This window comes from Stegastes partitus, unplaced genomic scaffold (assembly GCF_000690725.1).
Source record: "Stegastes partitus isolate 25-593 unplaced genomic scaffold, Stegastes_partitus-1.0.2 Scaffold964, whole genome shotgun sequence".
NCBI lineage: Eukaryota > Metazoa > Chordata > Actinopteri > Pomacentridae > Stegastes > Stegastes partitus.
Window position 1 is genome coordinate 120,094 of NW_007578695.1, and position 25,675 is coordinate 145,768.

The 25,675-nt window shown below is 40.7% G+C and overlaps 1 protein-coding gene across 1 annotated transcript in view; it reads left to right on the forward strand.

Moving 5' to 3' along the window:
• Window positions 1–25,675, forward strand: part of carmil2 (capping protein regulator and myosin 1 linker 2) — an 81,248-nt gene that overhangs the window by 52,730 nt on the left and 2,843 nt on the right. Inside the window, exons 32-38 of the mRNA XM_008294458.1 lie at window positions 10,389–10,492; window positions 15,631–16,507; window positions 18,354–18,458; window positions 21,536–21,572; window positions 22,801–22,869; window positions 24,058–24,488; window positions 24,756–24,891. Of these exons, the coding sequence (XP_008292680.1) occupies window positions 10,389–10,492; window positions 15,631–16,507; window positions 18,354–18,458; window positions 21,536–21,572; window positions 22,801–22,869; window positions 24,058–24,488; window positions 24,756–24,891 (1,759 nt within the window). The remainder of the gene's footprint in view (window positions 1–10,388; window positions 10,493–15,630; window positions 16,508–18,353; window positions 18,459–21,535; window positions 21,573–22,800; window positions 22,870–24,057; window positions 24,489–24,755; window positions 24,892–25,675) is intronic.

The window sequence follows — 25,675 nt, forward strand, 5'->3', positions numbered from 1 at the left end:
TTTCTGAGAGAAAAATCTGGAGTACAGTTTTGCCGGTTGTGTTCGCAGCTAACCTGCAGAATGCCGTACAGTCTGTACACACCAAAGCAAATCAGCCTTCTGTCTCCAGCGACAGCTCTCCCTGTTCCACCCTGGCAGTAACACCCTCACCTTCATTCCTCTATCCAAACAGTTATTATAAATAGGTGACCCTTAGGTGGGAACCTCCACTGTGTGAAGCAAATACATGCAGATACCTTAGGATGGTGCTGTTTAATGCTTTGTCACTCAATAATGAGACGTTTATACTAAATGACGTAATAACCTCCAAGGGCTTGGATTTTTTTCTTTCTGACTGATTCTTGGCAAAGGGACATGAAACACTGTCCATTAGTAGAACTAAGTCGGCTGTGCATTCATGAGCACTACTAGGTCCCCGGGCTGGCTAGAGGACTTGCTGTGATTTTTAAAAATTGCTTTTCTACCTGTATTGTAAGAACTGAGATTTTCTCCTCATTTGAACTACAGATTACCAAAGTTGGCCTCTTAATTCCATTTTATTGCATTTTAATTCATAGATCTCCCAGTTTTAGTGGTTTCTTTCTAGCTGATCTTGGTGATTTTTTATCCTCTGTTATAAAGTCTGAGGGGGCTTTCATGGATGGTGATTTTAATATCCACGTTGATGACACCTCCTGCACCTTCACTGCTGATTTTACTGATATTACTGACTGTTTTAATGTTATTTAATCTGTATCTGGCCCCACACCTGTTAGAGGTCATATCTGAACCTTGTTTTTACGCTTGGAGTTCCATGTTACCAATCATGAATGTGTTTAATCTGATTTTTAATTTAGAATCACAGTCACACACATGTATAAGTTAATCAGGTATCCTCAACCACCCCTCATTTGGAAATCTTTTTGAAGATTTTGTTCCAGTTACAATGCTTTCGGCGCACACGGCTGTTGATAGTCTGGTCAACTCCTTCAATTCACATTGCTCAGGTTACAGAGCTCAGAAGAAACAATTGAATTTATTTATACAGCCCGAATTCACAACATATTATCATCTCATTGCACTTTGGACCTTCATCATACAGTTTCAGTTAATGCTTTAAAAGAAGAACTGTATGTATTTGTCTGTATGTTTTAATTAATTTTAATGCAATTATTTATCTGTCTATCTTTGGATCTACCGTTGCTTTGTTTTTTGTTCTCTCTCATTTTGTTGTTTTCATGAGCTTGCGTTGATTTTCCTTGTTAAGCACTTTGTAATTTTGTGCAGTGAAACAATGTTGCTTTCCTGGACAGTTGTGTGAGCCAACACACTGTCCATGCACCAAAGCTTTTATCTTTAATCAGTGACAGAAACTGGAAGGTCTAAGACTGATCAAGTCCGTCGCCAAACTTCCACTCTATTTATCTGCTGCAAAGGAGACGATTTGAATCAAATATCATCTAAAGGCAGCTGCTTTGAAGGCCTAAACATTTAGTTACGAAACACTTGGTTATGTCAGTGAGTTGCATACTTAATGCTGCCATTGCATTATGCAGACAATTATTAGACTTTATCACTTTTATCTACTTTGACATTCATCTATGAATAAAAAACAGCTGGGCAAGGAGTTACACCTGTCAGTTTACACACCTGACAAATGGTTCATTGTATAAAATGACAAAATGTGTGTGTGTGTGTGTGTGTGTGTGTGTGTAAATAGTTTAAAAGAAAAGCTAAGAGCCAGTCTCTACTTTTGTCTTAATTTATGTTTTTATCTCAAATTTCAAATCCTAAAATAGTGACTACATGTAATTTCACTCTGTTGTTAACACACTTTATGAGGGCACTATAACTACGGTTCTAGATATTATAATTATCAGATCTTTTTATTGTTTGTGTGACCAGCCGCATCCACAACAGGATTATATGAGCGTTCAGATTGGTGTGTGGAGACAGCTTAGTGTATGTGCAAGTGCAATGTGTGTTTATGTGAGAGAGAGAACTGTGTGCTGGCATGAAGCACACAGAGACAGGTGGCTGTAAAGGAGGTGGCAAAGACTGAAAGAGAGGCTCACTATCTTCATCGGCTGATAAAGACTCAAAGAGCTAAAAAATGGAGACAAATACTGCATTTGCAAACAAACAACTCCCATTCTGAGCGTTATATATTATTCCAAGCATTAAATTTGGCACCCGATTTTGATTTAGTTTATAGCTTGAATTAAACTAGGTTTGTCATGGCTGGCACCACAACCCCGACAACACAGGAACATCCCTTGATGCGTACAGTTACCATAGTTAGTTAGTGCTTCTTCTTATTTGTGGTGTGGTCAGCAGGAAGGTAGTGTTTGCCTGAATCTGCCAGGCTTTAAAGGTCGACACACAGCATTATTAAACCATTCATTCATTCATTCATTCATTTATTCATTCATTCATTATTTGACATCATCAGTACCACACAGTCACTGTTTTCAGAAGTTGTCATTATAAGCTAAACTGCTGGTTGAACAGAACCAGTGTCTGTAGATGAATTCAGTACATTAATCTATTTTTGTCCTTTTGTGAACTGGAAACGATTCCATGTATAAAGAAGAAATGTTTTATGGCAGATTGGGATATCAACAGGAGTTACGTAACGTGATTCCACAAATGCATACAGGGTGTTATGTAAAACTTTGCATTCAATTGTCCAAATACTTTGTTGATTTGTCCAAAAGTGAGTATTTTTTTATTGTTTATCATTTCTTGATTATCTGTTAACCATTTTGTCTATACATGTCAGGGAATACTAAATACAGAAGCAATTAAATTAAAAAAAAAAAATTAGAAAGATTAATTGACAAAAGACGACAAAATTCCCTTTCAACCTTTAAGCATGTTGTACCTGTATAGTAGTCAAAAGGACACAACTAGACTTCTGTACCTGGTCCTGGCTCTGTTCAGGCTTTAGAAAATCAAGCCTGTGATGGGAGACATTTCAGGTTTTTTTAGCCAGAGCAGAAGAGAAAGTTTAAATAGCAACAAAGTCTGTGGTGTGAGCAGAATGCAAAAGGCGAATGGGTTGGACAGACTTTATCTTGGAAAAGTGGGGTTCAACCCCTGGATGAAGCCCCAAATGAGTTTTGATTTTTACACTGTAATAAATTAGAAGCTGCTGGAACACAGCTGTCAGTGTCCAAGGAAGCGCTCTCTCTAGAAGCTGTAACATCCAGCACATGTTTAGGTCTAGTGGCCAACGCCAGCTGATGACGTACGCATGACGTGTTATGTGAGTCCATGATTGAGCAGAATAAACATTAGCATGGTTGCTAACAGTAAGTCATCCCCTGGTGTTTGTGCATAGACACATTAATATCATAGAACAGAAACATTACATGGTGGCAGTTACTAAAAGTGCCCACACCAACCTGCCAATAGAAGATGGAGAATACAGGCGTGCCTTTACTGCGAATGGATTGGGATTCGTCCAACTTACCGGACTCGTGGAGAAAATTCCGCCAGCACGTAGCACTGATGTTTTCCGGCCCGCTGTGAAGTAAATCCCAGGAAGAAAAATGCAGTTATCTACTTCTTTGGATTGGGGGAAAAGGCAGAGATGTCTAGAGTACGTGGACTCTCACAGCGGATGAAAGGAAGGCACTGTCGACGTACTTCGAGAGGTTCGAGGAATATGTAACGCTGAAAGCAAATTCAATCTTTGCGTGCTATAAATTCCAAGAGAAAATACAGGGAGACAGTGAAAGTTTTGACCAGTTCTTGACAAAGTTGAGGCTCCTAGTTAAAGACTGCAATTATACAAAGAGCAACGAGATGATTAGTGACAGAATCGTCTTTGCAACATGGGTCCGTGAGAAGGTACTCTGTCAGGACCCAGACCTGACACAAAGGATCATTCAAATCAGGCTCATCTAACCGTCAATGTAAAATAACCAGCAACAACGGTGACACCAGCACTACTCCGGACAAAGAATGTGGAGCATGTGGGAGACAGTAAGGCTGCATGAAGGACTGTCCAGCAAGGGGACGCCAGTGCAAGTGTAAGAAACCTAATCACTTTGCTAAGATGTACAAAACACCAATGCAACATAAACAAACAAAATACAAGCCCAGAAAAGTACGTGTTGTCATGGACACTGATGTGCAGCAGTCAGAGGAACTGCTTGTTGATTCATTACGACACATCATGAAAACTCAGATAAAGAGCAGGCATATGCAGAGGTTGAGTTAGGCAAAGAGAGGCACAAGCTGAGCTTTAAAGTGGACACGGGTGCTCAAGCTAACATGATACCAGCCAACACATTCCAGCAGATATTTGGAAATGTAGCTCCAAGCCCAGCAGACAGCAAGCTCAGAGCATTTGGTGGACATGCACTAAAAACAGAGGGGATCTGCAAGCTGACATGCAGGTACAAACAGAAGACAATCTCACTGGATTTTAACATATTCCTTGCAAACACACCCCCTGTTCTGGGTATGCGTGCATGTTTGGACCTTGACATAGTCAGACTTACACATGTTGTCAATGCACAGCCTAAAAGACACACAAACATTCTGGAAGAGTTTGTTGATGTTTTTGAGGGCATTGGTCTATTTCCAGGGGAATGCAGCCTTCAGCTGAAACCCTCAGCTACTCCAATGGTGTGCCCACCTCGCTGCATCCCATATGCTCTGCACAGCCAGCTCAACACTGAACTCGACGAAATGGAAAAAACAGACATTATTCAGAAGGTAACCGAGCCAACTGAATGGGTAAGTGCATTAGTGGTGGTGGAAAAACCCAAGCCGCACAAAGTCACGGTGTGTCTCAGGGTGTGCCCACTAAACAAAGCCATCCAGAGACCCCATTACCCCCTGCCTACCCTTGACGACATCATACCAAGACTAACTGGAGTGTAGTCCTTCAGTGTACTAGATGCTAGATCTGGATACTGGGCGATAAAACTCAGTGAGGAATCGTCCATGTCCATGACCACTTTTAACAGCACTCACGGCAGGTACAGGTTCAAGGAACAATTTCTGCACAGGATGAATTCCAGAGGAGGGTTGATGAAGCATACGAGGGGCTTCCAGGCATTGCTGCCATTGGGGATAACACCCTGGTGTATGGCTGCACAGAAGAGGAGCACATTGACAACTTGCGCGCCGCACTGGAGAGAACCAGGGAAAAGGGAATCAAGCTGAACAAGGACAAAAACATCACCTCCATGTCTGAGGTGAGCTATTTTGGACATGTGCTGACACGAGAAGGCATTCGGTCTGACCCTAACAAGGTTAAGGCGATAGAGAAATGCTCCCCCCTCACAACAAATCAGAGCTGGAGACCATATTGAGAATGGTCACTTACCTCTCCAAATTTGCCCCCCAACTCTCAGAGGCAACAGATCCACTACGCCAATTATCGAAAGAGAACAGTGAGTTTGTGTGGGACTCAAATCATGATGTTGCTTTCCAATGTGTGGAGGACCTTTTGACACAGGAGCCAGGCCCTGTACTTGTATACTTCACTACTGAAGTTCCACACCAAGGATGTGAAACTTCAGGTCGACGCCTCCAAATGTGACTTAGGAGCAGTCCTGCTTCAGGATGAAAAGCCAGTCGCGTATGCATCCAAAGTTCTGAATGAGACTGAAAGAAATTATGCCCAGATAGAAAAAGAACTGTTTGCAGTGCTCTTCGGGTATAAGCGGTTCCATCAGTACCTGTATGGGAGACAGGTGATCATCGAGTCTGACCACAAGCCTCTGGAATCGATCATGTGCAAGCCCCTTGTAGGTGCACCGCCTCGACTCCAGCACATAATACTGCAGCTCCAGAGATATGACATCACCATCACACATAAGCCAGGAAAACAAATTCCTGTCGCAGACACCTTGTCCAGAAAACCAATCGAATGCAACAACCAGTCACTGTGTGAAGGAATGGACAGTCTGATACACACCGTGCTCAGTAATGTGAGTGATTGAAAAATGGCAGAAATCAGAGCCGCCACAGGACAAGACGAGCAGCTGTCTATGTTATCCAATCAGGATGGCCTGAGTCAAACAAAAAATATCCACCTGCCACCAGTGAGTATTGGAGCCACAGGTATGAGTTATCTGTGGCAAACGGCATCATGCTAAAGAGAGAAAAAATAATCATACCACACTCACTTAGGGCTGGCATGTTGTCACCCATACATGCCGGACATTTAGGGATGGAAAAGTCCAAGCAGAGAGCAAGAGATGTTTTGTTCTGGCCTGGGATGGGAAAAACATAGAGACTCTGGTTGGATCCCGTAGCACCCGCCAGGAACGACATAACTCAAACCCAAAAGAGCCAATGCTACCCCATCCTATCCCTGTGGGACCTTGGCAAGTAATCGCTACAGACCTGTTCACATGGAACAACAGTGATAGCAGCATAATAGCAGTTGACTACTACAGCAGGTATTTTGAGGTAGAGAAGATCATTAGCCTGACATCATCTGCAGTCATAACTAAGCTAAAGGCCATGTTCGCTAGGTTTGGCATACCCCAGACTGTAGTTAGTGCATACTGCCAAAGCCCTTACTGATAAACATGTGCTCAGAGAACCCATACCTCAGCCTGCTGGAATTCAGAAACACACTGGTGGATGGTTTGAAGTCACCAGCTCAACTTCTGATGAGTAGGCGCTTACGTTCAATCCTTCCAGCCACTTGGTAACAGCTGCAGCCAGAACTCACTCCCTGCAACACAGTCCAGACCAAAGACGGCAGAAACTGTATTATGACAGGAAATCCAAAACGCTGCCTTCACTGCCATCAGGAATCACTGTCCGTTTCCAGCTTCCCACTGGGACATGGAAACCTGCAACAGTCACTGTACCAGCAGCTACACAGAGATCCTACAACATTGTCGCTGATGAGGGTCAGGCATTAAGGCGGAACAGACGTCACCTCCCACAAACCCAAGAAAGTGACACTGGACAACAAACACACAACAACCAAGAAAAACCTGGGAACACTGAACTCAAAACTTTACAACACACCAACGCAGACCCAATGGGCTTCAGAGAGGCTTCACAACAAGATCAAGCTGTGCAGTAAAACCCAGAGTAATCCTGGATCTGTGAACAGTTATTCCAAATCTACCAACTGTATTTTGTGCACCTCTTTAATGAAAAAATGTACCAAGGGTTGTATTGCGCAGTTAGGACTTGTCATGCTCATAATGTTCCAGTATGTGGTTATGTTCGATTAGCAGATATCAAACCTATTTTGCTTAAGCTACACCACTGAAGACTTGTTTTATTTTGTACGATAGCCTTTGTGTTTTCTTTGATGAAAATATTACATTGTTTACAGAATCTGGCCATATTTACTCTGAGACTGAATTTGGTTTTGATAAAAAGGTTTGTTTACATGTTTGCTTTGAAATATGTTGTTTCATATTGTCACAGCTAAACAATAACTGCATTCAATCTTGTTATTTGTTCTAAAAGAAGGGAGATGTAACATCCAGCGCATGTTTAGGTGTAGTGGCCAACGCCAGCTGATGACGTACGCATGACGTGTTGTATGAGACAGAATAAACATTAGCATGGTTGCTAACAGTAAGTCATCTCTCGGTGTTTGTGTATAGACACATTAATATCATAGTACAGAAACATTACAGAAGCAGCACCCGAAAGCCTGACTGAAATTTGCTGCTGATTACATGGACAAAAAAAAAAAGGTCTTCTGGAGGTCACAAAACAAAAATTGGACTATTTGGCCACAATGACTAAAATATGTTTAAAGGAGTCCTTCGTAGTCCTTAGTATTTGGTAGCATTGCCTTTAAACTACATGACGTGGGTCAAAAGTTTTGGGTTTCCTTCCACAAGTTTCTCACAATAGTTTGATGAATTCTGGCCCATTCCTCCTGACAGAACTGGTGGAACTGAGTCAGGTTTGTTGATCGCCTTGCTCCACACACTTTTTCAGCTCTGCCCACAAATTGTCTACAGGATTGATATCAGGGCTTTGTGATGGCCACTCCAAAACTTTGACTTTGTTGTCCTGAAACCTCTTTGTAACTAATCTGGCAGTATGCTTAGGGTCACTGTCCATCTGGAAGACCCATTTGCACCCAAGCTTTAACGTCCTGGCTGATGTCTTGAGATGTTGCTTCAATATTCCCTCATAATGTTCTTTCCTCATGATGCCATCTATTTTGTGAAGTGCACCAGTCCTTCCTTCAGCAAAACACCTCCACAACATGATGCTGCCACCCCCATACTTCACAGATGGGATGGTGTTCTCAGGCTTGCAAGCTTCCCCCTTTTTCCTCCAAATGTAATGATGGTCATTATGGCCAAACAGTTCAGTTTAAGTTTCATCAGACCACAGGGCATGTCGTTTATACTTGTGTGTGTAATTGTTTGAACAGATGAACATGGAACCTTCAGGAATCTGGATATTGTACCCAAGGATGAACCAGACTTGTGGAGGTCCACAGATCTCTTCCTGATATCTTGGCTGATTTCTTTAGATTTTCCATGATGTCACAAATGGAAGCAGTGTTTGAGGTGTGCCTTAAAACACATCCACAGGTGTACCTCCAATTAACTTAAATGTTGTCAATTAACCTATCAAAAGCTTCCAAAGCCATGACATCATCATCTGGGCTTTCCCAAATAGTTTAAAGGCATAGTAATCTTAGTGTATGTAAACTTCTGACTTTGAAGAAAGTAATAAAGAATTCTCTCTCGTTATTCTGGCATTTAGCAAATAGAAATAACTTTGGTGATCCTTACTGACCTAAAACAGGAAAAGTTTAGTCTGATTTAATGTCAGACAATGAGAAAAAGAAAAGGTTTTGTCTTTTTATACAGTGTATGTAAACGTCTGGTTTCAACTGTATATCTTCATGTTGACTGTATAATTATATTTGTGCTGTCTGGACTGTTCCAGTCTGGGCCAAGCGATTGATGTTTATTGATAAATTGTAGCCATATTGGAATGCACATGTCAGATGCAACACTGAGTATGATGTAAATAAGCATGAAGGTGCCCAAAGTGTTCCACAAAATGGGATTCACCAGACCATGGTATTCCAGTCTTTAGTTGTCCAGTTTTGGTGAGTCTGTGCCCACTGCAGCATCACATTTCTGTTGTTGGCTCACAGTAGAGGAACCTGACGTGGTTTTCTGCTGTTACAGCCCATCTGCCTTAAGGTCGGATATGTTGTGCATTCTGAGATGCTTCTCTGCTCCCAGTTGTAAAGCGTGTTAAGTAAATTACAATAGCCTTTCTGTTACCTCCTCTATTCTGGCCATTCTTCCCTGACTTCTCTCAGCAATAAGGTGTCTGCAGAACTACCTCTCATTGGATGTTTTCTTTTTTTTGTGCGGCTGTGGCTCAGGTGGTAGAGCGGTTGTCCTCTGATCATAAGGTTGCCGCTTCGATCCCCGCCCCCTCCACAGTCGAAGTGTCCTTGGGCAAGACACTGAACCCAAAGTTGCTCCCAATGGAAGGCTAGTGCCTTGCATGGCAGCTCTGTCGCCGTTGGTGTATGAATGTGTGTGTATAAATGGGTGAATGAGAAAACATTGTGAAGTGCTTTGAGTGCCATCCATTTACCATTTACTTTACACATCATATCAAGACTGTTTATTTAAGTTACGAGAGATTTTTTGATCTTGTAAGATTTGGAAATTGCATTGTAAAGTCATATATTCCATAGATTTTCAATTTGGTTCCATTCAGTTTTATTTGTGTAGCACAGTTGGGAAGGAACCAAAAAAAAACACAATGGGAGGAAAAAAAACCTCTGACAGAACCAGGCTCAGGGAAGGAGGTCATCTGCCTCGACCGGTTGCAGTGAGAGTGGGCATGGAGGGGGTGGGGATAGCTCACCTGTGTTTCCTATTCACTAGTTAAATATGCACTTCTTTCTGACTGTTCCCATGAAAAACTTCTATTCTGGTGCATATGTTTGGTGTGTATACTCTGTTTGATTTTCAGTAATCTTAAAGTCTGTTCCCATCTTAGAGGGATGAAAAACCTTTCAGAGGTCCACTGGTAAAAAGATGAAAGCACAATGTTTTCTTTTATAGTTGCTATGAGTTTAAAATAGTGGAATATTAATTATGATTATGATGATTATGATGATTATTATGAGTATTACTGTTATTAATATTAATATTAATATTAATAATAATAGTAATAATAATAATAATCTGTGAACAAAAATACCAAATTTCTATTGCTCCTAAAATATCAAGTTAGAATCAAAAACTCCTTTTTGCTCTGGTTTTTAACGCTCACATTTTAGTTTGTCTGTCAAATGTCCAAGCAAATACAGACACATTGGATTTTTGTGGGATCTTGTTCTTCAGCACAAGACACACCTGCATACACATTGTACAGTGTGCATACTGTATGTCATATTGTGGTGTTTCTTTCAGGAGCCAGTGTCAAAGGTAGAGAATGAGGCTAGTGAGGTGATGGGCAGAGTGGATGAAGGAGTAGAGGAGTTCTTCACCAAGAAAATCATCGCTGACTATGCACTGTAAGTTGAACTAACACAAACACACATGAACACAAACATCTCTCACTTCACCAAACAATGATTTTAAATTTTTAAAATCATGAAAATTCATGTCAGTGTCCTTTTGACTTTTTAATGACTGATGGGTCTTACTGTTGGTGAAACTTTTATTTAACTTATTCTTGTTTTGAATTCTTATCTTTGCATGATATCAAGACACAAAAGGAGTACTCACCATAAAATGAATGACACTGTACTATGACAGTAGACAGTATTTATAAGTGTTTTACAGATGGTTTCTGTTTATAACTGTGGTTACAGAAATGCAATGTCCTATTTAAATTTGTTGTGGTCAGAGGTTTTATTTCATGTTTTATTATGAAAGAGTCACTTTCCGTTATGTGTCATTGTTTGACTTCCTGCCTTGTATGTTTCCTGCCATTGTGATTCCTTCTCTGCACTGATTTGATTCATATATCCCATTGCCCTGGTCTCCCTTGTGTGTTTAGTCCATTTGTTGGTTCGTCTCTGTGTCTTTGTATCTCCAAATGTCACTGTGTTATTCCTTACGTGTTTGACTTTACCTTCTAGGCTAATCCTTGTTTGTTTGTTGGACTGTTGTTTTGTTTGGATTTGACCTTGTTGGACTTTGCCTGTCAACTGCTGAGGGCTGTATTTCATTGTGTTAGCTGGGATGATGAAAACTATGACCCCAATCAGTCAAGAGAACAGGTTGTTGTAATGGAGAGCCATGAAGAATATCGTGTAAAATGATGTCACAAAAATGGAACAAGAGCAGAAATCTGGTCAAGAATAGTTATTCGTGTACATTCATATTATTTTATTGCTCAGTCCACTCACAATGCAGCAACTTCTTTTTACTGCAAAGCTCTGAAACATTAAACTTCATACTTTCAAACACGATACTTAAGAAGTGCATGTAGTTTTGATACTGTCCCATAATGAAGGATATGGAGAAGTCGCATTAGCTTTTGGCCAAATCAAAGTGAAATGAATCTCACTGGTACTGACTGAATATTGTCTGTGATAAATACCTATAGACTAATTGATTTCCTAATCTGTGTTCTATTAGCTGCAGTGTAAAACGGACTTTGCAACAAATCAGGAACAAGAATAAAATGTATTGATACGTGTTTAAATTTCTGCATTAACAACTAAATGCATGTTGGTTCTCGTGGTAATCAATGCATACAGTTTGGTTACTGCTAAGACAAGGCTTATAGGTAATTTATCCCATCTGTTGAGAATCTGCATTGCTCTTAGGGAATTGTCAGAAAAAGAAATGGAGAGATTGTTGCACTTTTTAAAGCTGATTGAATTCAGAAACTCTGAACATAACCAGCTGTGGAGCAGGTTAGTTGTGCAGCATGGCTTACTATGATGCAGGTTAAAAGAGCACCACCTTCATGCCATTAAAAACTCTGTCTGAGTGCAACTTTATTTAATTACTGTCCTCCTTTACATGTGAAATGCTGATTATCACAGATAGGCTAAATATTAGCAGCACAGGCACAGAGCACAGAGACCTGAGTAGAGTGTGAGGGTGAAAAAAAGCTCCATTATGAAGGGATTAGATAGCTGACTGTTGAGTATAACTGTTATGAGCCAGGAAAGGAGAACACTTGGGTTGGTTTGGGAAAGTAATACATTTTGTGCTGTGGACCAGTGTAGCTATTACGTATTTTATTGTGACACTGGGCTGTCCAGATCTCTTGCACTGCATTTCCTGAACATGGTTGCTGAAATTATATGTACTGTAAGTACACTGAGAGCCACATAAAACAAAAAAGGAGCTGAATCAGATTCCTTGTATGTGTAAACATACTAATAAAACTGATACTGATTCTCAAGTTATGAATATTCATACCATCATCTATGTCCTCTGATCATTTACATAATTTCCTACAACACAGCAGAGGATCTTACCTACAAATCACGAGAGCTGTTCTCTCTTTAAAAAAAAACAACAACAAAAAAAATATTTGACAAAAAACATCTGTCTCTTTTGAACCCCCCAAATTTCTGTACTAAATCACTGGAGTGTCTCAAACATTTTCCACACTTCCGCCATAACAAAAGCTAAGCTAAGCTAATTATCTATTTATGTTAGTATGCCGACATCTTCTTGTCCAAAGCTCCCTGGAACTGTAAAACTACCAAATGCTGGTCTTCTAGTCAGTCAGAAACGCTTTGAGAACATTTTGACTAGTCTGTATATGGAGTCTGTGTATACTAGGCGATCAGGGCCAGTATGACATGTGGACTGAAACCAGCCGGTTTCCTCTGGGAACAGACCAACTGTGATTTAATCTCTAGTACAGAAAATGTTAACCTCTCTAACACACACAACAGGCACAGACAGACATCTCCCACTGGGACAGATTGTATCCCTGATCATGAAAAAGTTTCATACTTCTCAATAAGTTCGATTTGGGTTCCTTCATGACACATTTTTCACAGCCAATCCCACGAATGGTGTCTCTGCTTATCCAGGCACACTTATATATAATGGATATTCATTGTAACTGGTGAGTGCACACTGAGCTTCTGATCTTTATAAATGTTTTCTTCTTTCATTCTCAAGAAAGCAGAACCTGACTTCATGTGATAACTGCTGATTACTACCTAAATAAGAGTCTAGCTTTATATAATTAGCATATGATTTCAGCCGTGTAGCTGGAAGTGAGACTGCATTGTGAGTGTTTCTGCATTGCTTAACAGACCCTGTGTCTTTCACTGTCACACCACATAATGCACATCCCCTGCCTATTAAGACTGAATGTCTTTCTCCTAGCTCAGGGGTGTCCAATCCTGGTCCTGGAAGGCCACAGTCCTGCATGTTTTAGATGTTCCCTCTTCCAACACACCTGATTCAAACGATCAGCTCATCATCGAGCTCCGCAGAAGCCTGATGCAGGACTGTGGCCCTCCAGGACCAGGATTGGACACCCCTGTCCTAGCTGGTTTCTGTTTTGCAGTGCTCCATTGCCTTCATCGCTGTGGCTGATGTATCCACCCACTTGATGTAATTTTCAGTCAGGCTCCAGCTGCTCCTGCTAACACAGATTGTTACGTTTTCTGGTTCAAATGACAAAGGTCACTGGCAGCTAGTCATATCAGCTGTTGCTAGTTAATGTTGTTCTGGGCACAACTTGAACCACAATAAAACTAGGTTGAAGTTCGGTATCTGCAGCCACCATCCGTACTCAGCTGAAGTCTGTTTTAAAGATAACACCTGTAACCCGCCACACAAACACATGTGGACTGAGTATTTGTTTATTTTCAACAGCTCTAACAGAGTTACGTCTTCTCTGTAGTAGATTGTGTCATGTAAGGTACAGGAAACACATGAAGACAGTTAACTTTCAAGCACATGAACTTTACAGTTTCAAATCAAGACTCTGAAGAATATTTGGAATAAGCAACTGATAGATAGATAGATAGATAGATAGATAGATAGATAGATACATAGATAGATAGATAGATACATAGATAGATAGATAGATAGATAGATAGATAGATAGATAGATAGATAGATAGATAGATAGATAGATAGATAGATGATGATTGATTGATTGATTGATTGATTGATGTGATTGACCTCAGTGTGATAAAAAAATACAACAACAGTTACTCTCTTTGAGCTGCACTTGGGAGAACAAACTATCTATTAACTGTATGAAGCATAACTAATGGCTATGTGATGACACCACGCTATACAAATAAAATTGAATTGAACTGAATTATTGAATGGTTCAACATCACTCGAAAAAGCCCTAAGCCTTAACCAAAAGGAAAGTTTTATGCCTATTCTTTAAAGAGGGCGTCTGCCTCCAGAACCCAAACTGGGAGCTGATTCCACAACAGAGGAGCTGATAACTGAAGGCTCTACCTCCCATTCTACTTCTGGAAACTCTGGAACCACAAACAGACCTTTAAAGTGTTTTATTGGGATAATATGGTACTATGAGTTGTTTAAAATAAAACAGAGTTTGGTCAAAGGACTTTCTTTTTCCACAGAAATATATTGCGACAATTGATTTTTTTATTGTTGTAGTGAATTATTGAAAAAGCTCCGGTATAGTACCTTTATCTGAATCCACTGTTTTCAAAGAGGATCAAATGTTTGCTTTTCTAGATATTTTTTTAAAAAACAGCTATTCCATTTACATGTTGCTTTTTGACACGACTGTATGGCTTTATTCTCTGTTCTCAAAAAAACAGCATCAGTTTTGACAGCTTACAACAAAAACCCAGCAGGTAGTCACAGAAAACAACACATCCATGTATGTTTTACCATTGCTGATATATTTCCCACAATTCACTTCTGTGAAAGTACAGAACAGAATCCAGACATGACATTGCACACCCCTCTTTCCCCTTCGATCCTCTAGCTTTTGAGCAAACACACCTCCTCACTGCAGCTTACAGAGGTCACATCTCTAAAGATCAATAGTGTAGGTTGCCCTAGACGTGCTTCCAAACCTAGCTGATACAAAGAAACGCAGTATATTATGACAATTTTAGCTTAAAGCTCTGGTGAAAGCTGTGACCAGGGTGTTAGATTGCCTGTGTGCACCATATATGAATTATTGAAATGTGGAGGATTTATTACTCGATAACCTGAATGAGGTCTGTAAATGTAAGGGCTGTCTGTATTTAAATTAGGAAGTGCACTTATGCAGAGCCCACATTTTTTTGCCTTGTAGTGGAACAACAGACAAGATTCATTAGACCAAGAAGTTGGGTCAACACTAACAGTTTCCAAGGTGCTTGTTGGTCAAACAGTTACAGCTGTGCTAGATAACGTCGATAACAGGTTAACAAGTAACCAAGACAAATAAGAGACAATGATTACCCAGACTAAATTGCATGGTAATTTGGTCTATAGACATATAGTTATCTCCGTCTGCACTATGATCGACTGAAGGTCGAGAAGATTGTCAGACTTAACAAAATTACCATGCCAGGCTTTGCATAAAGTAGTAACCACTGAGAGATGTTTTCACCCTGTCTGCTGTTTGCATGAAGATTCTTGTGCACCTGAGCTGAGCATGTGTCTTGGGTTCTGTACCAGTAGTTGTAGTATTGAGTGTCTCTTTTTGTCTGTTGCTCTTTCTGCTGTCTCCCTGCTGCAGAAAAGGCCGGTGGGAGGAGTCAAACCCTGCCCAAGCCACTCCCCCAGCATCAAGCTCCACCCCCTCAGCCTTTGCCCCCTTTTCCTCTTCGTCTGACATTATCACCTCCTCCACCACTGCCACTGTCACCTCTCCCTCTATTGCATCCACTGACACATCCTTTGCATCCAATGACGTTCCACCCCTCCCTACATCTTCCACTCCCCCTACCTCCTCTTCTGTCACCACCACCACCACATTTCCCACCAAAAATATCAAGAAAAAGTTTGGTGACTTCTTCGCCTTCAAGAGGGCTCGACCTGGGCGTGCCACCAAGGCAGGCGGGGGAGAGGGAGGAGGAGGAGAGGGGGTGAAGGTCAAAAGGACCTCCATTGCAGACCTCATTCGACCCCTCCGTGAGGCCAAAGAAAGGGAGAGGGAGAGGGAGAGGGACAAGGAGAGAGAGAAGGAGAGAGGGGGAAGGTCAGTGGAGGATGCTAACATTTCTAATGATGCCACCACCACAGAAGGAACCATTGCCACCAGCGACCATCTTGCAGGCAATGCGGGGGAAAAGATGCCATCTATCAAGATATTAACCACGTCGACACCGCCCAGTGAAAATGCTCAGTCTCATCCCTCCATCACCACCAGCACTGACCTCACCACTGCCATGCTCTCCAACCTGGATGAAGACGCAGTTCCTGTCTTACAAGGTCAGACCCCCAGTCCTGAGGTCGCTTCCCCTCTAGCTGAGCAGAAGATGCAGTTAGGAGGGACTCCATATGGAGAAAGGAGACTGAAAGTGACCAAGAGGTCACTGAGAGAGGGGAAGAGCCAGAGTCTCATCCTGCTGACGGGATTAGAGCCTGAAGACAAGGATATTACACCTAGTAAGGTCAGTCTGACAATACACTTCACACACAAGAGCTAGATGGTCAAATAAGCGATTGTTTTAACAGCAATGAAACACCAACAAATAAGCAGCTAGTACTGTAAATGTTTAAATAGTGATGAACCTTGTCCCTGTTTTATAAATGTGTTCCACCATATTCAAGCAAGACTCCTCCATGCTTTCTGACCTGCTTCTGTTTAAGGTGGTTGTTAATGCACACTAAACATATATTATACATTTGCACTGTACAAATAACACCAGAACAACAACACGGTCATGTCACACTTACATTCTGTCACTTTTACTTTTAACGCAGACACTTTTGTTGCAGATTGTTTGTTCATTTTGCATTAATATACTATCAATAACATTTAAAACTTCCTGCACATAAATATACATTTAATAAATATTTAATGGGAACAAATCTACATGAAGCACTGATTTGTAGCCACAATAGTTACACTCCTATGGTCAGAGCCAGTTCTGACCTCTTTGTCTCCCTCTGCAAAATTCAGAGCCCTCTTTACCTGACCCATGAGGAATGTAAACCATTTGGTATCGTTACAGTCTAACATGACACCCCAGGGCTCCTACTACAATCCTTCTTCTTTTGAAAGTGTTTGCTTTACCTGGCAGTGTGTGAATACGTGAATAAAAACACAAGTATTCATTTTAACAGTTGTCTCAGGACCATTGAAACTGGCTTCTCTTAGATGTTTTAAATACATGTTGAAATATGGGCTGCAAGGTGGAGCAGTGGTTAGCACCGTTGCCTCGCAGCAAGAAGGTCGTCGGTTTGCGTCCCGGTGGGGACACCTGGGGACACCTGGAGTTTGCATGTTCTCCCCGTGCAGCGTGGGTTCTCTCCGGGTTCTCCAGCTTCCTCCCACACAGTCCAAACACATGCTGAGGTTAATTGGTGATTCTAAATTGTCCGTAGGTGTGAATGTGAGTGTGCTTGGTTGTCTGTCTCTAAATGTAGCCCTGTGATAGACTGGTGACCTGTCCAGGGTTGTCCCCTGCCTTCACTGGATGGATGGATTGATAAAGGATGGATGTAAAGCAGGGTAGCAGATTTCGCACTTGTAAGGCCAGTGTTAGAGTTTCTGCATCCTCGAGTGGGTTAATGTCTTGCAAGGGTCTATATTACGCATGCTCGGCAGTAGTGAGTACACAGAATGTATAGATCAAATCAAATTAAATCAAGTTTATTGTCATTTTGCTGTACATACACAGTAGTACAGGCAAGATGAAAAAGTGTTTCTTCAGGATCCAATAACTTAAAGCAATTTAAATAAAGAAGTGTTTGCATATCTGGATCAGCAGTTCAGCATTCTGACAGCTTGTGGAATGAAGCTGTTGATCATTCTGAAGGTTCTTCCTTTAATACTCCAGAAACATTTGCCTGATGGTAGCAGTTCAAACAGTTCATGGAGAAGGTGTGAGGAGTCCCTGACAATACTAACTAATACTAACTGACTCAAGCACAAATGTGTACTTACAAAAATAACCAAAATTTAATACAGTAAGAGTCTTTAGATTGAATCTTTGCTTTGGTTTAAATTTGTCATCACAAAAATGAACATGCACTGAATAATGTTTCTCAAGTCTGGGATGTTGTTATCGCTGTGAGACAACTGCCTTCACAAAGTATTGTAATATGCATTTTAAACTTCTACTTTCTTGCCCCTGACAAATATGTCTCATAATATAATCAAGAAAAAAAAACTATACTAACTGAAAACAAACAAAAAGAATTCAAGCACAACAAATTAAAAACAAACAAAAAAATACAACTCTCATATGAACATTCTCATTTGCTGTTTTAAATGTCTGCGCTGTTTTCCAGAAACATGCATCAGAGAGCACATCTAGTTTTGAACAGAGGCTTCAGGTGATGTTGCACAGAATGGGAGTGGCCAAAACTTCACCTGCCGAAACCAAGATGTGCCAGGTACACTGGGTGTGGGTTTATGTGGGTTTGTATGTGTGTCAACATATCAGACAGTTTGCTGTAATACTTTCAGTTTGACAGCTGTTGCTTATTTGCTGATGCTTAATTGTTTTGGTCGCAGACAAAGAGAACTCTGGATTTTATTTCACTACCAGTCAAGACCACAACTGCAGAGATTTAACTAAATTACCTGTACATTGTGTGATTTATTTGGTAACATTGTTATTGTGATCGTGATGCTTCAAATGCAACCAATAGCTGGACTCATTTCAAATTAGACATTTTTGTCACTAATGCCTCCCTCATTCTGCACTCTAAAAATGTGAATGCAGACGTCAGGACACGAAGCTGTGGCTGCCTGGAAGGTGTTTGGCTCATCTTCTGTAGTATAATTTCGATTCCTAGACCACAAAGAGTTTATCTGTGTTCAAAAGAAAACATAGTGTTTGTAAATTCTGCAACGTAACCGTTCTGAAACGACTGATGTCCTGTCAAACTGTCAGCAGTACATTGAAAGGAAGCATAAGGAAAGATAAAATAAGTGATAGCGGAGCTAGCTCACTAATGTTAGCTTAGCATTTTGCCTCAAATGTATATGTATGGAGCTGCTTGCATTTCTATATCATGCAATCAAACAAAATAGGTTTCCAATCAAAACATTTAGGAGTACAACTTTAGAGATTGCACTGAGTTGTTTTATTGAAAGTAAAATAATTTGTGATTGCAAACCAAAAGATTGATTTTCCATTGAGCCGAATCATGTGAGCAGGACATACACTAAAAGATATAAGAAACATCTCTATTGGCCAGTCTGGATTGGAGTGACAGTTTTTCCAGAAAGCAGGTTTAACAAACTCTGAGCCTCACCCTGAACTCTCAACTGATGGATACTGAGATGGAAAACTCAAGCTATCAAGTCTGAATTGGATCCCTGAAACTTTGATTCACCTCAGAACTAGGTACATAAAGAGCAGAAACTCTATTTTTATCCAGTGAAGCTTGAGAAATAAATTTGATGTAGTTTGATTCCATGTTTGAATACTGACACTTATCTTAAAATTCAGTGTAGTCCTACATTCATTGTTTTTCCCCAACTTCCGTTTTCCTGAATGGATGATAACCCTGAAATTCTGCAGGAATCCTACCGCCGATTACATCAGGTTTTCAATGTCTTTTTCAGCTGTAACCTGATGTGGACAAAAAGCAGGAGACAGGAACTATGAATGAAAATATGGATCATACAAATAAGACACAGGTTGCTAATGGGCCTGTGACTGTAAAGCCATAGTCTGACCTAGTAATGATGTGTCTAATTTCTATACATGAAATGAGACCATGACTATTAGGTTTATTTTAATTACATTTAAAAATGTTGTTTAACAGCATTTAATAATCATAGTTTGTGTCCATCATTTCAGCATGGAATGCTATGAGGATATATTAAGACCATATGCAGTCTTTATTCAAAAACTCAATTTTTAGAAGTTGTTTCAGCTGCACCACAATCATCCGCACTCAGAAGTATGACATAATCTCCAACATAACTATGATAAGAATTTCCTATCCATCCATGATAAATGATATTCATTGATCTTTGTCTTACATGTCTGAAGCTTCCTACAGATTAGTTTTTTTTAACAGGGATTACTGCAGCGATGTTTCAGCGGGCACTCGTGGACAACCTGACCAACCTGACAGCATTATAAAGAAAGACACTGTATAGGCTGCATTCAAAGCAAGCAAACTGTGGATTCTGAGGTAGAGTTAATGAGATAAAGCAGTAGCCTGAGTGTGGCAAAAGGATGCAGAGAGAAAATCCAATGTGAGCGTAAGTGTTTTGCAGTGAGATTTTGCAAGCCTTCGAGATGCATTGGCAGAGTAGTGGACAGTGTCAGGTTTGACAAGAACTTTGATACCCGAGATACGAATCTGAATAATGGAGGAATGGATTTTTAAGTGGCTAATCTGAAGTGTGACCCCTTGGGATTGTTGGAGGTGGAGGTGGTGTTAGAAGTAGTAGGTCAGACACAGAGAAAGCAGACACAGGGGGGAATAGAACCTGGCCTCGCTGGAGGAGCTTGTGATGCTGTCTGCGGCTCTGGTTAAACAATCTACATGTTCAGACGGTTTTGCTGTTACTACTTGTGTGTAAACATATGTGCACATTGTTTTTCTGCCTTCCCCATGATCACGGTTTAGATGGTTTTGACAGCAACATTATTTCGGGGACACACCTTCAAGAATAGTTTTTCTTTATTACAATTTATTGTTTTTGTTCAAAATTTCTCTCAGTAATAAAGCTGTTCAATAGGGGCCAACAGGCTGACATCTTAAAAAAAGTCAAAAACATAAGACAAACCTAACAAGTTGAAACAAGCCGGTTAGACCAATTGTACTTAAAGTAAATATATATGCTAAATATATACTTTTTTTGCTTCTGCAGAGTAATGAGCAACTATTACAGATATTTGAGGTGTACTCATGCTCAGTTTTACCTCCAAATAAAATAGTTTAGATTAATATCGTTAAGCTGCTTGTTTCCTGGGCTGCAAGGTGGATCAGTGATTTGCACCGTTGCCTCGCAGCAAGAAGGTCGGTTTCTACATGGAGTTTACATGTTCTCCCCGTGCAGCGTGGGTTCTCTCCGGGTTCTCCGGCTTCCTCTCACACAGTCAGTTAGCTTGGTGAACACAATGTTATCAGAACTGCTAGGAGGGATAGAAATAAACGTAAAAGCCAAGTTGTAATAAACAGAAAAGTCCTTTAATCTCCTTTAATCTGTTCTTTGCTTTGTGGTAAGTGCCTTTGTGTTATTGGTTTAAGCTCAGTGTACACAGTGTTAATGCAGAAGAACGTGGCCTAGTCCTCCAGGGACATAATGTGTAATTTCACCCAATTTTACATATTTGTGGCACCTTCTTTGAGCAGAGATAAGGTCAGTCATTGCAACATGCAACAGCAATCACAGCAGCAGAATATAAGTGTTCTGCTTGTGAATGATTTTCCAGGTAGGAAGTAGCTTTTTGTACTGTTGGTCAAATATTGTAGTTTAATACTGTCTAATGTGTATGTTATAGAATAAAGACGAAGAGCTGAGAAAGGCCAACTCTGAAGGTAAGAATTTTTGCATTCAATATTTCTATGATAGCTGTATGGGTGTTTTTTAGGGACTAGCAATGATATGAGCATGTCATTGGTATGGGCTAATAAAGACATTAAAAATAAAGATCAGCATCATCCACAGTGAACGCTGACAGCCAGATAACACCTGTCAGGCTCCAAAAAAGTTACAGTTCTGTTCGAAAATCTTACATAAAAATCTAAATGGAATGTTTTACATGATTGATTTTGAACCTGTGCATTTGAAAAGCCTTGTGCTTTATGTCTAAACCTACCAGAGGGCTACCACGGCAGTGTTTGACACATGTTAATTCCACCACAAGAGAGGTTCCCTGCTTTTTGGTGGGGGGAAAAAAAGTATGTGCCTACATGGCCAAAATGAGTTAGAAAACATCAGCATAGTGGATATCAGCGAAGGCCTAAATAGTGCCTTGACAGTAATTTTATCTTTTCGGTGAGGCACGTTATGTACTCTTTAAATCTTTAACACTTTTGGATAACGCTTTTATTTATTTATTTAGTCCTTTTTTTTTTAGGGGTGGGGTAATTTTAGTAAAAGCTGCAAAATCAAGTTAAAGCATAAGGCTAATTTTCTTTAATGTGTTAAATCAAGTGGTGGTGAACAGGTATATAATGTACAGGCTGTGATTGGTCAAAGTATTGTGGGAATCTTTTAATGTGAGTGGCTGAATCTGACTTTGTCGGGACAAAATCAGTTGTAAGACCATCTGTGATTCTTTGAGCAGCAAGGGAAAACTAAACTGGACAAATAATTAAAGTGATTCCATGTGCTAAGTGTTGCCTAAATTAATTTGTTTAACATTTATCCTAGATTTAAGTTGTGTACATTAAAACTAACCCTGTATATGGTCAACATAATCTGACCGTGCTCTAATCTTTGATGACAACACTTTAAGCTCCTTCTACATGTTTCTGTCTGTCTATCTTTGGTACTTTAACGGGGCCCTTTCACAGTTATCTAGCCTACTTTTTCTAATAGTCCTGAAACTGTAATACTAGTCGATGAAATTATGTTAATTTTTTCTTTTTCTCTTTCTTTTCAGTCTTATTTGAGTCATCATCACTAATTTTTACATAAAGGCCTCCCATGTGAAGCTGTGTGACTGATTAGATTGGCTTCATGATGAGCCCTAGTGTTCACATCCTATTCATTCCATGTTTGGAGCCTTCATCAAACTTGCCTCCTGTCTCTGTCCTTCAGGAGCTATTCTGGACAAACCTGAACCACCTGCCACATACATGAAGCCCAGAACCATGTCTACTTCATCAGGTATCAGCATTATCTTCTACCATTTCTAAATATGAAAAAGAAAAATGTTCCCATGTGCAGAGCCAAACCAGCAATGAGCTGACCATAGCAGCAGTCACGGTGGGCTTATCCAAAGCCTGATATACTGCAACATGTGCCATAAAACTTCACTGTTGTCCAAAAACTACGACACGCACAAATCACTGAACCAAACTACTGCAATGGGCGATTTGTTATTTAATTAACATTAACACACACTCCAATTTCTACCAACTAAAGCACCAGTATCAATTAGTCCACTGCTGTAAAACAGTCCACAGCAAGTATATGATTTCCTCCCGTTTAACTATGTTTTGTTAAGAACCACAGTGACCAACCATTGGAGGAAATTACTGGCCTATATGCAGTTGTTTCCATACGCTTGGAAAGACCATGTATATCATGGCAGTCTTAAGGTTCCGATGATTCCTCTAACTGAGTTTTCTATGACGGAATCATTAAAACCCATGCGTCTTGGACAGCCAGCAACTTGAATTATCGGTTTTGGTGATGAAGAAAGTTGTGTTACTCATATTTCTCTTAGTGTCATGGCCTCTTACCTTCTGGAGAGTGATTACCATTGACTACAGCTGCTGACTCTGCTGAGATGACTTGTTTAGGGGCCATTTGATCCACTCATTAGACTCATCCACAAAAAGTATAATGGGAAAGTCTGAGGAGCTTAACCAAGTCCTGTCCTTTCAGGCTTAAAAAGGGGGAAAAGTCAGTTACTTTCTTCTGGCAGTAAATAATCTGCATCAACTTGTCTGCATGGTTTCCATAAAAGCCAATAGAAAATATGAAACATGTAATAAAACAAAATGCCCTATGATATATTTTAACATGCTATGTATACAGTACTGTAATATACAACATATAAACCACAAAGGTTAATTATTCTAGGTTTAAATGTTGTGTTAGAATTCATGTAACAAAGGAAAGTGACCGTGACATCTTCAACATGGTGTAATGTAGTCATTTTTGTATATTGCAACCTTCCTGGTGTGTCTGGGCCTGTGACAACACAACACAAGAGAGGTTCTACTATAATGCCTTGCTTTCAGTGTTTAGCTTACATCTGTCTGCCTACATCTGTCACTGGCTAGACCAAACTGCATCATTCAGCATGTCTACTAGTGATTTACTGTCACTGTCATCCTCTGTTTCCAGCTGACCCCAGGCATCCTATGACAGCACTGGACCCCATACGACCAGAACCTCTCCTTTACCCAAAGCCCACCCTCCCCGAGCGCCCTATCGCCCCCCTGCCATCTAAGCCTGCCATCGCAGCCAAACCTCCCCTCCCCACACCAGCTGTTCCTGTAGAAGGAGGAGCTCCTCCCTCCTCTGCTCCTCTTACCAGCAGCTCATCAGAGCAAGCCCAGCTCAGAGCGCACACTCATGATGGCAGGCCAGGGGAGACTAGAGCACAGGTGATACAGCATTCAGTCCAAAAAGTCCTTCATTGTTGCTACGAAGACAATACAGAAGTAAGACTATTCACCCAGTGGCAAAGCTGTGCTCTTAATTCTATTTTAATATTGACTCCAAAAGTTTGTTTTCAAAGAATGCCAACAATGAGAAGAAAGTTTCAAATCACAAACATTTGACAATATAATGTGGAAACTCAAATGCTCAAGTGTACTTCCAGACACAAAAAACAATACAGGCAAAAAAAAAAAGATTTCTTTCTCAAGACAAAGAATGCTGGAAATTCCACAAACCACATATTGCAATGGAATGTGCAAGAAAGAAAGAGAAAAGAGAAAGAAACAAAGAAACAAAGAAACAAAGAAAGAAACAAAGAAAGAACGATGTTACGTTTTCTTTTTATTACATTGTTAGCAACTTCTGATCCTCATCCCTAGGATGGAAGTCTGGAGGGTCCTCGGGGTGCAGCCGGCACCATGTCTCCCAGGAAAGAGCTTCTTCCTTCAGTCCCATCTCAATGGAAGGGTCCAAGTACACAGGCTCGTGCAGAGAAAGCACAATCGGTGACTGAGGGTATGTCTGACTGATCTTATTAAAGGAACGGTTGCTCTGATATAAGTTTATGAGATTTTATGAGAAACCAGGTGTTGTCCAATCAGTGTGTTGCATGGCAAATCTGTGGGGGGCAAATATTGTAGTCTGTCTAACAGTCAGCTAAGAGACAGCTGTGGACTCATGGCAGTCTGTACTGGCCAAAACATACAACACTGTTTTGTCATCATCAGCTTAATGTAACGGCAGGATTATGCCTCGTCTATACAGACATGCACATGGACAGCTGCATACACCGTGGATGTGTAGCTGTTACTGTCCTACTTTTCTAGTTTACAGGTATCCACTTAGGGGACTCCATTGCATACATGTGCAGTAGGTAAACATTTTCATATCCCCCTCATGCACACTACTGCTGAGCATTGGCACCAGTGTCCTTGTAGAGCAGTCACTCTATGGACTGTCTGCAAATTTTGGTCTATGTAGAGGTCTGTGTGGAATTGCATTGATGACAAAAGTCCTAGTAGATCTCCACATCTGCATAATGTCAATCTATCATCTGCCCAAGACATCCGCAAGTAACTGCATGGCAACTACGCTAAAAGGGCAGTAGTGTGCATGCACGGAATATGAAGCTGCCGACCCATTGCACATGTGTGGCGGTACACGTGCAGAAGAGCGGCACTTGTGCTGCTTTCTAAGCAGACTAGAAAGATGTATGATAACAACAACTACACATCTGTGGTGTCTGCAGCTGTCAATCAAGAGCACAATCAAGGCTCATCATGACAGTGACATGTGAGCC